Consider the following 14,094-nt stretch of genomic DNA (forward strand, 5'->3'; position numbering starts at 1 on the left):
ATGCATCTTAGATGGCCGCTCACTAGCTTTTAAGACCCCAGATACCACTCAACAAAGTGGGATGCAGAACGTTTTTTTTAATAGATTTTGTGATGCCAGTTGACCTAGATGTCCCCTGAAACCATGGTCCCCAGACCCCTGCCCCTGCTACTCCGTCCCTTGAAGTGTTTGGTTGTATTCAGGAAACTTCTTAGCTTTGGTTTAGTCCAGTTGTGTTGACTTCCCCTGTAGTGTGTGCTGTCCTTCCCTTCACAAATGGCTGGCTTTAACAAAATTTATTTTCTCACAGTTCAGGAAGCTAGAAGTCCGAGTTCAGGGTGCCAGCTCTAGGGGAAGGCTTTCTGTCTCTGTCAGATCTGGAAGAAGATCCTTGTCTTTTTGAGCCTCTGCTTCTGGGCGGTCTTCATTTGCCTTGACATCTCTCTTCCCCATTGTCTGCTTTCACTTGCTTGTTAAATCTCTTTTATATCTCAAAAGAGACCGACTCAAGAGGCACCCTACACTAATCCTGCCTCATTCACATAACAGAGACAACCCATTCCCAGATGGGATTATAACCACAGGCCTAGAAGCTGGTATTTACAACACATATTTTTCTGGGGGGAGCCCTAGTGGCACAGTAGTTAATAACTCGGCTTCTAACCAAAAGGTCGGCAGTTCGAATCCGCTATCTGCTGCTTGGAAACCTTATGGGGTAGTTCTACTCTGTCGTATAGGGTTGCTATGAGTCAGAATCAACTCAAATGCGACGGGCTTTTTTTTTTTTTTTTTTTTTGGAGGGGGGAGAGGAGGACACAATTCAGTCCTTAACATAGCTTAACAGTGATACTTTTAGTATTTGCCTATCTTGTGTCCCTTTGTAATTTTTTTAACTCCAGAACTCTATTCCCTCCTTCAGGATATCATACATATCTTTTTTTCTCTCCATGCTGCTCTGAAATCCTGCTTAGAAAACTGTTAGGAAATGGCTGCAGTCCTGAGCTGTGAGCGGTAAACACAGCCTTTGAGAGCAGGAGCACATTTCCCTTTCATGAACATCAGGTAGGGTTGTATGACTCCTGAGTAGTTCTAGCGTCTGAGCCTTACCTTCCCCACTGTATCGAAGAATGTTGGTGATCTTTTAAGAGGTACTTTGTCTACTTTTGGAGCCGTGGTGGCACAGCGGTTATAGCGCTCAGCTGCTAACCAAAAGGTTGGCGGTTCGAACCCACCAGCTGCTCCATGGGAGAAAGATGTGGCAGTCTGCTTCTGTACCAATTATAGCCTTGGAAACTCTGTGGGGCCATTCTGCTCTGCCCTGTAGGGTCGTTAGGAGTTGGAATCAACTCTACGGCAAGGGGTTTTGTCTAGTTTGTCAGTCAGTCACACCAACAAGATAAACTCTTTAAATTTTTTAGTTGTTGTGTTGTTACCTTCAGCTACACTTCAGTTATTTCATTGGCTGGTTTCAAAATCCCCATGTCCTGGGAATCTGGCTAAGCAAGAAAGAAATGGTAATGGTAAATTTTGTAATGGTACAAATAAATTTCATAATGGAATCAGTTAGAACTCAAATTTTTAGGAGTTTGGTATTAATTATGAAGGACAAAGAAAGAGGCTATGAATTGTCAGAGCTAGTAAACCTGTCAGAGGATGGACTTCTTGCTCTGTTGGAAAGCCATGGTCTCTAGAAGATTAGCTTCGGACCAGTGTCTTAACATGGTTTACCACATATACCTTAGTGCTCTTCTCTGATTCCATGTCTCTTACCAAAACCCTCAGGATTTAAAAGTGGTGATTGACAGAGGAGGGACTCTAGGTATTGCTGGCTCTTGGTAAGGTGGTAATGTGGTTAAAGAGTGTAGCCTCTTTTCTTTATGTTCTTTGCCTAGGACTTCCTCCATCAGGCAGCTGGCAGGACCTGAAGGATCACATGCGAGAGGCTGGGGATGTCTGTTACGCAGATGTGCAGAAGGATGGAATGGGGATGGTTGAATATCTGAGAAAAGAAGATATGGAATATGCCCTGCGTAAACTGGATGACACCAAATTCCGCTCTCATGAGGTGGGTCCCCACCTTCTGTTGAGGTGCTTGAACCCAGGGTACTCCACCTGAACCTGTCCTAGCAGAACTAGCTACAGACTGTGCATTTACTGCCACTTAATGACTTCAGAGTACCACTATAGCTCTATCACAAGTGGACAGAGCCAGGTGATTCACCATGCCTGAGCCCTGCAGAGTCATAGCAGAGAGGTCTGCATTCATAGTATTTGTAACCTGGAGAGAATACTGGCACAGTCTGTCATAATGTGGTGAGCTGTTCTGTGATAGCCCTTTCACAACTGGCTTAATTGACAGTGTCCCCAGTGAACCTCACCTATATGGCTGCACCTCGTCTGGGTCTAGGCTGGGCTCTACAGGGCGCCCTCATCATCTGAGACCTTCTAGCTCCTGCTGTCCCTGAGTTGTCACTTCACTTTTCCTTTCCCAAAGCAATGCAGGGCCCTCTGAAACCTGAGCCAGCTTGACATTTTCTTGTTGGTCACCTGAGCTTAGTTCTTGACGTCGTTCCTTTTAGTAAGGTACTGTGGCTTTGTATCTCTCCATCTGACTCAGGTGGTTGGTGACTATCCTTTTGATACCATTGAGACCAGAGGCCAGACCACCAATAGGACATTCTTTTTTTTTTTTTTTTTTGTTATCCTGCCCTGACTGGGGTTGTCTGGGTGATGTGGATTTCTGGACTTGTTTTCTTTTTATTTAGGATTCATATAATTCCCTAGTTTTATGGCTTGAAGGCTGGTCTTTGCATTGCTTAACTATGTTTTTGCTCAGACTATCCTCTAGGCCTTGAGTTTGGAGCAAAAAGAGTCAGCACCTGGCTGTCCTTCAGTTACACTGCAAAGCAGGGCCTCAGTAGGGTAAATCCTATTACTGAGTTCATCTAAGGAGAAAGCACATGCCTTCTTTCACGTTTAACATCTTTAGATCTTTCAGGAATGCTGGCTGAGGGCAAAGGGTCTGGAGACAAGGCCAACCTGGATGTGACTCCTGCTGCTTATTAATTTCTTAGCCAAGCTACTGTCTGAACCCCAGTTCCTCCATATGCAAAATGGTCACAAGAATATCACTGGCTTACAAAACTATGACAATAACTATTTAGCCCAGGTCCTGACACATGGGAGTTGTTTAATACAGGTTAGCTCCTTCCTAGATGCTTATTCAAAGATGTATATATGAGGTAGCAGGAGACTGACCTCTGAGAACCTTTCCAGTTCTTACATTCTGGGGTCAGTAGCAATAATTTGGATGTCATTAACTGATAACTAATACTTGGGCATTTATCACATGCCAGGCTGCTATTTACTGTGCCACTTGTTCTCATCTTTGAAATGGGGATAGTAAGAGTATCTACCTTGTAGTGTTATTTTGAAGGTTTAACAAGATAATTCATGTAAAGTATCATGCCGTGCCAGGCATGGTAAATGCTCAGTAGTTAACTATTATTGTTAGTCAACCATGTTAGGTATTGGTCTGCCTTTTTTTTTTAAGTCTCTTATTTTTTTCCTTTCCTCTTTTTGTTTGAATTTTAGGGTGAAACATCCTACATCCGAGTTTATCCAGAGAGAAGCACCAGCTATGGCTACTCACGGTCTCGGTCTGGGTCAAGGGGCCGTGACTCTCCATACCAAAGCAGGGGTTCCCCACACTACTACTCTCCTTTCAGGCCCTACTGAGACAACCGGCGATAGAATTTGTTCTTTATTTTTTAGTGTGAACTGAGCTGCTTTGTGCTCAGAATCTACATTCCAGATTGATGATTTAGTGTCTTAGGAAATTTTTTTAATTTTCTTTTTTTTTTTTTTTTTTTAAGGAAAAAAAAAACACAAAAAAACTTACATAATTTCTACCAGGGCCATTATTAGCAGTGAAACATTTTAAACTGCTGAAATTGTGGTTTTGGTTCAGAAACAAGTTGTATATTTTTCACCCCTGATTATGGGAAAAAAAAAATCAGTGCTGTGTGTTTTTGTGGGTTGCTCTGCTATGGAGATCAGCAGTAACTGTGACTGAGTTGGCCCATTCTGTTTAGAAATATATTTTAAACGTTTAGTAATTGACATGTGTGGTTGTCCTTGATTAAGTTCACAGATTTCACCAAACAAGTACACTGGTTTAAAAAGTCCATGGAGTTGTAGTAGCAACTTGTACCAATTAGTAAAGAGCAGGAATGTGTAGCTTTATATGGGGATAAAGATAAATTGGTCTGAAGGTTTGAGACTTTCAATCCTACGGGCAGGTTCAGAGATCTCTTATAGTTTAAGGCCAAGCTTGTAAAAGTAAGTTGCCTTAAAAAGGGAGCATTGCACATCAGGAATGGGAAGACTCAAAATGGGCTTTTTTTTTTTTTTTTTTTTAAAAACATGGCTGCAGCACAAAGATCATTGGGAAATTCTTAGCCAAAACCAACTTTGGTAGATTTAAAAAAAAAAACACCAAACCTGCTGCTGTGGAGTGATTCCGACTCTCAGCGACCCTATAGGACAGAGTAGAACTGCCCCATAGGGTTTCCAAGGAGTGCCTGGTGGATTTGAACTGCTGACCTTTTGGTTAGCAGCTGTAGTTATTAACCACTGTGCCACCAGGGTTTCCGTGGCAGATTGGTTAGGGGGAAAAAAAATCAGGCTCTTTCACTTTTACCCCTAGGTCTGTCTCATTTATCCTGGGTATCTGACGTTTTTGAACAAACAGAAAACACCATCTTTTATTCATTTCAATTCAGTAATCGCAGCAGTGAGGGAGATTGGGGCGGGGGGCTACTTTGTCCCAGGCATACGTTATCTTTTCAGAAAGAGAAACTGTAGGTGTGGCTAGTATCCCTTATGCATATAATAACTATAGTCTACTTTGAACAGTCCTCAGACTTTAGCAAAAAGCCCTGTGCTTTGAACCAAGTGAGTAACAAATCTGAGATGAACTGTTAGAGATAAGGCTGCTGCTCAGGTCAAGAAAACAGCAACTAAAAATGATAACTCGGGTTGTCAAAGTGATCAGATGCTGTGTCTACCATTTACATAAACAGAAAAACTTGAATGAAGTTTTGTATACAGCCGTTTTTCAGGGGAGGCAAAAGAGACAGTGTCTTCCATAGTGAACAGGTGTGTAAGTGAGCACTTGATCTGTTTCCTCCAGAGCTCACAAGGCCCTTTATTTCCACTAGCATCAGGAATTCATTGCCTCCCTTTGGCCAGATCTTTCTAAGTTCTGCCTTCGGAAGAGTCAGTTACTGAAAAATACTTATGCGTCTGTTTTTGTCAGGTGACTGAAGGAATTGGGGATGTCAGGTGTTCACAGGATACTCCCTTCACAGAATCGCTACTCAGCCACGTGGGGAGGGCTCCTGTTCATCCAGCTTTGCCAGAGAGATATTACCTGTTTGCAAACAATAGCAAGAAAGAATGTTATAGCTGAGCCTGCTGCCCAGCACGCTCTACTGAGTTAATCACTTGGTTTGTCAGGAAAATATGCAATGGAAGTAAGTGTAGCTACTGTCTTGTTTTTCTAACTATTAGTATCTAAAAGAATCACGGTTATAAGCTAAGCTAAATTAATGGATGCTTTTCAATAAAGAGGCTAATTAGCCATATGTGTGCATATAGGGGTAGAAGGAAGAGACTGAACTCAGTTGGTCCTAAGCAGCAAAGCTTGAAGCAAGGTTCTATTTGAGAGAACTTACCTATGATCAGGAAACCCTGATGGTGCAGTGGTTAAGAGCTACAGCTGCTAACCAAAAGGTCGGCAGTTCAGACCCACCAGCTCTCCTTGGAAACCCTACGGGGCAGTTCTACCTTGTCCTAAAGGGTGACTGAGTCAGAATCAACTCGACGGCAGTGGGATCTATGATCAACGGATATGTAAGCAGTGACAACTCTTAGGCTCTGAGATGAAGTGATTATAAAATTTCTCTCCACAGTTAACTGGAGTAGTTAATCAGACACATTTTAAGAGTTTAGCTCATATTTTCTAGCTTCCAATCCTTGGCTTCAACCAGAACTTTCGTGTAACTGGTTGGTCTTGAACAAAGAGGTAACCTTTGAGCCGACCAGGGGAAATTAACAACTGCATGTGGCTTTGCAGGTATATATTATTTGCCCTGCATAGTATTTTTTACATGTTGAATTAGTTGCCAACACTTAAAACTTGGAGAATATCACACAAAATGCCAGATGTCCAGGTTCTCTGGGAAAACGGGCTCGCGTTCTTGCCTGGCACCAAATGAGAAGCAGTGGATGCTAGCTGCCCCTTCAGGCAGAGCTCAAACTCCAGACGTGTACACATAGACCCCCTAGTCCTGGTTTGCTCATTTCTGTTATGACTGGGCCGCTAAAGGTGAGCGTGACCCCTGGACTCTACTGCCACCTGAATGCCACCATCTGTATGCACGTTACACTTTCTAAGGTGCTTTCACTTAGCTCATTAGGTCTTCGCAGTTCCTACCTTCATTAGTTCATGTGTGACTATGTTAAGCCACTCTGGGTAACACATACCTGGAGGGGCCACAAAATATTCCTCCACGACCCGATGGGAGTTCTGTAATAGTTCTTCAGCACAGTTGCCTTCTGTCACATCGTCAGATCTCAGGTAAAGGCATCTACAAAGCCCAGAAGCTCAAGGTTACCTTCTCAGGAGGAGGGCTTCTAGGGCATGGTGGAGGAGGGTCAGGAATGGGAGCAGTTTATTTCTGAGTTAGGTTATTGCTCAAAGATAGAAACTGGTCAAACAGTAGATCAAATAACAGTCTGAGTGTATTTTCTTCTGAATTCCTCAGGATTGGTATGTTCAAAAAATATTTATTGGGTGACTACTATGGGTAAGTTACTTTTGGTGGAGACCAGTGAAAAGACAATTACAATACAATGTTAAATCTAACAGGTTAAGCAAAGCCTGCCAAGGGAATACCAAGGGGCACCTAACCCAGCCTGCGTGGGGAGCAGATACTCAGAATAGGTGACGCCACTGCTGACTGCTGAAGGATGGGCAAGCTGTAGTTGGATTGGATGATGGAAACTTCTTGGCAGAAGCAGTGGCATGATCGAAAAGCAAGAGAACCCAGCATATTCAGAGAAAAGAGCCAAGAGGTCGGCAGGGCAGCAGCATGGCGTACTCTGAGGAGGAGGCGGCTAGAAGCCTAAGCAGAATGGAGGAGAAACTTGCTCAAGAGTGGTTGTAAGTGAATTGTTTTATGGGTACTAGCTCATAAATGACAATGGAAATCTGAGCCCATGTCTGGTACCCCTAAGACAGGCTTTTTTTTTTTTTTTTTATTTAACCACAGCCACCTTGGTGGATATAAAAGTACTTGCCCTTGAGCAAGATGTAGCACAAACAACTCAGGAATCTCCCCGTTCTCTGGGCGTAGTGGCTTCATTTGTGTCCAGATGGCAAACTGGTAAAACCAAACAGGAGCCTGAACATATATGAGGCTTCACTATTAAGGTTTAAAAGTGCACGACAAGAGGTCTGAGCCTGCTCCCAGATACGTGGGCTAAAAAAAGCCGTCTAAATCATGGAGAGGGGAGCAGCAAGCTCTGTTCCGAGCAGGGCAGACTGCTGCGGCTTCAGCCTAAACGGGGTGGGGTCACGTGACAAGGGCATGACTGTGACATGAGCCTTTGGTCAAACGCTGCACACAAGTGCTAAGTTTTGACGATAAGATTCTTTCAAGAAAGGACAAATTCTATTTCTTTGGTGCCCTGTGGCACTCAGCCCAGGGCTTGACACTATTTGTTAGTGGTTTGAAAAGTGGAAAGTTGTAGTCTATTCTAGGATCTGCCACTTCAAAATAGTGTGGGCTTAACAACAACAAAAAAATTTCTTTTAAAAAAACAATGTGGCCTTGAACAAGGATGATCTTTCCAGACCTTAAAATTCTCATCAAAAAACCGAAGGTTACACTAGGTTTAAAAAAAAAAATTTGTTGTTGTTGAAATAGACACAGCAGAACATAACATCAATTCAACAATTTCTACATGTACAGAGACACGGATTACATTCTTCAAATTGTGCAACCATTCTCACCTAGATTTTTTTTTTTTTACCACATAAGGATTATGCATTCATTTTAGAAAACTTGGGGAAAAAAAAAACAAAAGTCATCCATAATTGTACCACTCAAAGGTAACCACTGGGCTTTTGGAGTTTACATTTCTGTTGGGCAGTTTAACAAAATGGCTGAGAGCTCTGGCTCCTGAGTCACACCTGAGTTCCAACCACAGTGCCACACATGGTACATGTGCAAGTCACTTAGCCTCCTCATGCTTCAGTTCCCTCCGTTGTAGAATGTTTCATAGGGTTGCTGGGAAGATTAAATGATGTTAAAAAATAAGATCTTACAATGCTGGGCCTCCATTCTCAGGGCAGTAAGAGGTGAGTGTTGAGTAGCAGCGGCTCCTTTCAGGAGAGTTACTGCACCCCAGGTACACCTCAGTCCAAGTATACCTATGCCCTTACCCCAACCCCTTTTAATCATACGTGACCTGCCTGGCCCCTATTGTTTAGAGAATTATTACTGGACATTGGGAGATTTTGATGAAATAAGACTCTACTACCACCAACAGGTGGTTAAAGCTACTGCTTCCCAACAGTAGATCTAATAACGGATTTTTTTCAATATTTGGTAATCAGGTTTCCTATGTAAATAAAATTTACAGAAAAACAAAATTCACCCCTTTAAATACCACACATTTCCACTTAATTACTATTTATGATAGTTATTTCTAGAATAGACTCCCACCTTCCTATTTTCTTAATCATAGGCTACTGGCTTTCTGTGATGTAACACACCAAGCAGACCTTTAACTTGGCAAATCGCTTAACTCTTCTGGACCTCAGAACCGTGTGTAAAACACCAGAATGGGACTAGTTGAACTCTTGAAGTGCATGTCAGTTACTGATTCACTTACTAAATGTCTACCTCACTTGTCTTTCTCAATGAGGGTTTCACAAGAGAATTTAGCCCAAATGCCCTAAGACACCAATTTTGATGATGAATCAACTTCTCTCCTATGCATCTGGACTAGCATTAGTTAATGTACTGTTCTTTGGAGAACTGAGAAAATAATTACTCGAATTTTCTGTGTTCAGGTTCAGATGAGGAACCTGTCTGAGAAAGGGTTCAACTGTGAACTAGAAATCCCTGCCCTCTAAAGTTCACAGACAAGTCACTTAAGCCAGTAACTGTGGAAAACGCTAATACAGAGGCATGGAAAGTGCTGTGGCAGCAGAGAAGTGACATATGTGCTCTGTCAGCCCTTGGACTGAGTAATGAGACAGTTCTGCTGCTTCTGTTTCTTTCTGCCTCTTCCCTGGTATCAGGCTGGCAGGAATCATTTCTCTGGGCACCCTGTACTCTCATCTGAAAGCCTTTTCCCTCTCTCCTAATTTATTCTTTCATGTTTGATGCACACTGGAATGGGAGCTAATCAATTTGGTTAAGAGTTTTGGGTTCACATAAGGCTCCGAGGGCACCTTAAGCACTGAAGTATCTGCCTGCAACCAGAGACACTGTCAACTAATTCAGACTCTGGATTTGAGATGAAGGAGAATACAGTTTCTAGGGGTTGAGTTAAGATGGCTTATCTAGAGCAGAGCCCCAGATTTTCTTACTGCCTGTGAGACTTTGGGCACGTTACTAACCTTTCTGAGTCTCAGTTTCTTCATCTATAAAACATTAGAATGTACCTTCCAGGGTTGTGCATGATAATTGAGATAATACATGCAAATTCTTGGTGCCTGGCATGTTGTAAGCAAGCTAATCTTTTTTAGCTTAAAGCAAATGAGATGTTATTAACATCCAAAGAGACTTCTATTAAGCAGTCAGTGTTTTTGCAGCTAGTATGGCCATTGCCTAAAAACCCTTTAACACCTGTCTTCACTGGGTTCTGTTTCAGACGTTACTGAGGCAGTCTGTTCAAAACACGAGCCTGCTAAAAATGACACATCTCTAAAACGGAGTCATAAACAAAAACTGGTTCCTGAATTTATGTACAGATCACTGAGTACCAAGCTGTGATTCCAGCTACCAGATCCAAACCCTTCTTTTTCACAAGCTCTTTCCTGAGTAATGGTTGCATTGCTTTATAGTTACCCTCTAGAGGACCTGTGCAATTCTGACTCATTTTTGTCCTTCTGTTGCCTCCTTCCCCAAATATATTAATAACACTCATCCAACGAACATTTACTGAGAGTCTACTCAGTGCTGGACACGGAGAACATGATGAGTACAACCAGATATGCACCCTGGAGCTTGGCTACGTGGAGGGAGAAGAAAAGAGAATTAAATATCACTCAAATAGTTGTAAAATTCCATGTAAAATTACTGTTCGATTGAATACCATGAGAGAGCCACAAAGTCCTGAAAAGGAATTTGACTCAGCATAACAGAAGGAAGACTTGGAGGAGTACAGTTGAGATCTGAAGCAAGGAAATTAAGTAGGCAAAAAAGAGGAATACACAGGATGAGGGGTGAGGTAAGGGCAAGTCCCAGAACTCTAGGCAGGAAAGAGCATGGAGAGCTCAAGGAATTATAGCACTGACTTGGAGAGGTGGGCAGAGGCTAGATCAGATGACGCCCGCTAGGATATGGTGAGGCTTTTATCCTGAAGGGCACTGACTGGGAAGCCTCCTAAAGGGCCTGGGTAGGGGAATGACATCAGATTTCTGCTTTGAAATGCTGTGTAACTATGGGCAAATTGGTTAACCTTTCTAGACTTGGGCATCAGATTGCAACGTGGAGAAAGAATTCAAAGGAATCAAAGGCTTGATGTGGGAAAAAGAATTAGGAGGCTAATAATATTAGATGTAAATTTCACAAAGCACTTTTTATCAGGAAAAAGCTAGGACAGATAGTTGTAGATTACCCGTATCATTATAAGCTATAAACCCATTCTTCCTAAGAAGTTGCAGCCCCAAATAGCAAACAAGTCTGCTGCTTGGAGGAAGCTTCTCAAAAAAGAACCTTAAAAAAAAAAATCATCTATATGAGACCAAACAGTCAACATTTACACTAAAGCAAAGATGAGAAGGTCGGGTGGAAGGGGGCAGGGAAGCTAGATTAATGGAAATGGAACAACCAGAACAGAAATAATGGGAATGTTGATACAATATGGAAAATGTAACCAATGTCCCTGAACAATATGTATAGAAATGGTTAAATGGGAACCTAATTTGCTGTATAAACTTTCACCAAAAACACAATAAAACATTTAAAGAACAAAAATTTTAATGTCTTAAAATATATATTAAAATACATTAAAAATTTACTAAGATTTGGCAACAATTGGCAGATCTGGGTAGAAGATGCCCCCTTTACTAAAGTTTCACACCACAATACTTCACTTGTGTTATTACCCTGCCCTCTCAGGCATTTGTGTTTCTGGTCCCTGGTATAAAATGAAAAGTAAAAGCTCCCGTCCCCACTCCCAAAAACTTTTTAAAAAAACTAACCATTATTAAGAGTTTCTTGAATACCTTTTCAGGGGGAAAAAGAAAACAAAACAAACCTTAATGCATATGCCAGAATATACTAAATAGATTAGATTACACATAAAGGATTGATAATACTATACACAGTGTTCTGAATTTTAGCTTTATTATTAAATTTATCTTGGAGCGCTTTCCATATCAGCACATATAGTTAGTTATTTCATTATCAACACCTGCCTAACTTCCAAAGGGAACCACGGAGTCAGAGAATATATATACTTAAAATTCTGAGGGAGGAATACAGCATTTACCAAGGCAGACAATGAGCTCACATCCTATTGGCAAAGACAGATAACGAATCAACCAAAATCATTAATAATTTTCAAAATCAGAGGAAAACCCAACAGGATAAATAGTTAGTGACTGAAAGGGGACAGGGGTTTGAAGTGGTCAGGAGAGACCTCTCTGAGGATATGAGCTGAGACCTGAATGTTAAGGAGACAGCCATGCAAACATTTGGAGGCAGACTGTTCAAGAAAAAAGGAAGAGTAAGTGCAAAGATCCTAGTGAGGGAACAAATTTGCCGTGCTGAAGCAGTAAGGAAGGCAATTGGCTGGAGGTTAGTGAGGGGCAAGTGCAGTGCATCCGAGGGGTAGGCAGGTGGCTCTATCAGGTAAGGCCTCGAAGGCTAGGTTTACTTTGGATTTTATTTCTAGTTACACCGGGGAGGCCTCGAGGACTTTACGCACGGGAGTGACAAGATCCATATGAACAACGGGAAGAGTGAAACCACTTACCCGCGGGATGGCCGTGGGCAAGCTCCTGAATCTCGCTAAGACTCTTTTCCCCTCTGTGAAATGAGAACACCCCTAATCGCCACCTGAAAGGGCTGCGAAGGCACTCTAGTCAAGGCTTCCAGGGCCGCAGCCTGAGTTTACCTGTCCTCCAGTACCGACTCCATGGGCTCCACCCCGTCTGTGTCCACGCCACGGAGCCGGTCGGCAAAGGCAATGGCTTTCTCCAACCGCGCGACGGCCTCGCGGCTGCCAAAGTCCACAAGCGCCAGACGCTCCAGGTGTTCTATCGTCTCGGCTGTGACCTGACCACTTCCCTGGGGGGTGAGAGGGAAGGCGTGTGTTACGGACGGGGCCTGCTCCACCTCCTGGTCCGCTCCGCCGCCCGCCTTGACTCCCCGGCCTTTACCTGAGGATCTGCCTTGCAGGTGAAGCCCCGGCAGCCGCCCAGCCGCGCTCTAAGACCCAGCCTCACCACTCGTGCCCACATTTCTCTCCTTCTCAGCCTCCGTAGTGAACCCGTTACGTAACGCCGAGCGACGCGCCAAAGAGTGATGACATCAGATGCGACCCTGACTGTAGCCGCAGCTGTCGCTGCCGCCATGAACAGCGTTGGGGAAGCATGCACGGACATGAAGCGCGAATACGACCAGTGCTTCAATCGGTGGTTTGCCGAGAAGTTCCTCAAGGGGGATGGCTCCGGGGACCCCTGCACCGACCTCTTTAAGCGCTATCAGCAGTGTGTTCAGGTGAGTCCGGTTCGAGCCCTCCTGCCTCTGCCCCCAAGGCCCCGTGTTCTGTGTCCCCCACCACAAACTTGGCATTTTGGCGGCGGTTGAGACCGGGAGGGTGGAGAAAAGCCACAGTGAGGCCGGTGGCAGGAGACCCCTACCATACTATCACCACCAAGGCCTCCCGGATATCTGAGTGACAGAGTTAAATATTTTTGCAGTGCTTTTTCACGGAGCACATTTTTTGGTTCATTTGGTGCTGGTCTTAAGTTTGGGAAGTGGGCATCGTTATTCGTATTTTATACATGGAGAGCTCAAGCCCAGAGATAGGAAGTGACTGGTCCACGTCATTAGAATCAAGTTTCCTTGATTCTCTTGTGCGTAATGCACTTTTCCACGGGGGGGTTGGGGGGGGTATATGTGTTGTGTGTACGGAGGTGCGGGTGCTAGCCCTTTTCTGGCCTGTTACACACTGTGGAGGGTCCCACTGTTTTTCTTATAATCCCTTAATTGTCCCGTTTATCTCTTTCAACCACATCCCTCCAGCTGCATCTAGGAAATTATGATCCGGGCCTAATAGATGTGGAACTGTTTTAAATATAAAAACTAACAAACAGCACTGGGTAAAGCAGTTCCAGTGAGTTAACCTGTAACATCCTCAGTGTAATTCCAGGATGTAGTTGCTATCTTTATCCCATTTATAGATGAGGAAAGTGAGGCACAAAGTCCTGGAACCAAGATTGGAACCCGTGTCTGTCACTAGGAGTGGTGATACTGTTTTTTAAAATTTTGTTTCTGAATTTTAATGGTTTCCTCACACTTCCTTTCCAGTTTCTCTCTGGTCTTGCATTTAATTTCTTCATAATGGTACTTCTGTTAGTTAAAAAAAAGCATGGGGCTTGAATCATGGTTGGTAGTTTGATTTTACTTTCGTACCATCATGTTCTATTTACAGTTTGGCCCTCAAGCTTCATGTAGACCTTTATGATGTGTTTTCTACTTCCATCAGAAAGCAATAAAGGAGAAGGAGATTCCTATCGAAGGACTGGAGTTCATGGGCCATGGCAAAGAAAAGCCTGAAAACTCTTCTTGACCTTGACAGTCA

General features: G+C 43.3%; 3 protein-coding genes across 4 annotated transcripts in view; 2 read left to right on the plus strand and 1 right to left on the minus strand.

Annotated features, from left to right (window-relative positions):
• The window catches only part of SRSF9 (serine and arginine rich splicing factor 9), an 8,099-nt gene extending 4,212 nt beyond the window's left edge, over positions 1-3,887 (plus strand). The window contains exons 3-4 of the mRNA XM_004379015.2: positions 1,872-2,044; positions 3,574-3,887. Of these exons, the coding sequence (XP_004379072.1) occupies positions 1,872-2,044; positions 3,574-3,717 (317 nt within the window). The 3' untranslated portion in view covers positions 3,718-3,887. The remainder of the gene's footprint in view (positions 1-1,871; positions 2,045-3,573) is intronic.
• Positions 3,817-12,786, minus strand: GATC (glutamyl-tRNA amidotransferase subunit C). 2 transcript variants are annotated; one of them, XM_004379113.2, is made up of 4 exons: positions 12,668-12,786; positions 12,403-12,575; positions 6,529-6,632; positions 3,817-5,413 (listed from the first exon to the last, which is right to left on the minus strand). In XM_004379113.2, exons 1-4 carry the CDS (start codon positions 12,746-12,748, stop codon positions 5,361-5,363), a joined length of 411 nt encoding a protein of 136 aa, XP_004379170.1. In that variant the 5' UTR covers positions 12,749-12,786; the 3' UTR covers positions 3,817-5,360. The 2 variants fall into 2 exon arrangements, with proteins under 2 accessions (XP_004379170.1, XP_023589516.1); XM_023733748.1 differs by having other exon boundaries at positions 3,817-6,632.
• A 49-nt stretch (positions 12,787-12,835) lies between these two features.
• Positions 12,836-14,094, plus strand: TRIAP1 (TP53 regulated inhibitor of apoptosis 1). Its single transcript, XM_004379016.2, has 2 exons — positions 12,836-13,007; positions 13,999-14,094. The coding sequence occupies exons 1-2, from the start codon at positions 12,861-12,863 to the stop codon at positions 14,080-14,082; spliced, it is 231 nt and encodes a 76-aa protein (XP_004379073.1). The 5' UTR covers positions 12,836-12,860; the 3' UTR covers positions 14,083-14,094.

Source organism: Trichechus manatus, unplaced genomic scaffold (genome assembly GCF_000243295.1).
Source record: "Trichechus manatus latirostris isolate Lorelei unplaced genomic scaffold, TriManLat1.0 scaffold00061, whole genome shotgun sequence".
Classification (NCBI taxonomy): Eukaryota; Metazoa; Chordata; class Mammalia; order Sirenia; family Trichechidae; genus Trichechus; species Trichechus manatus.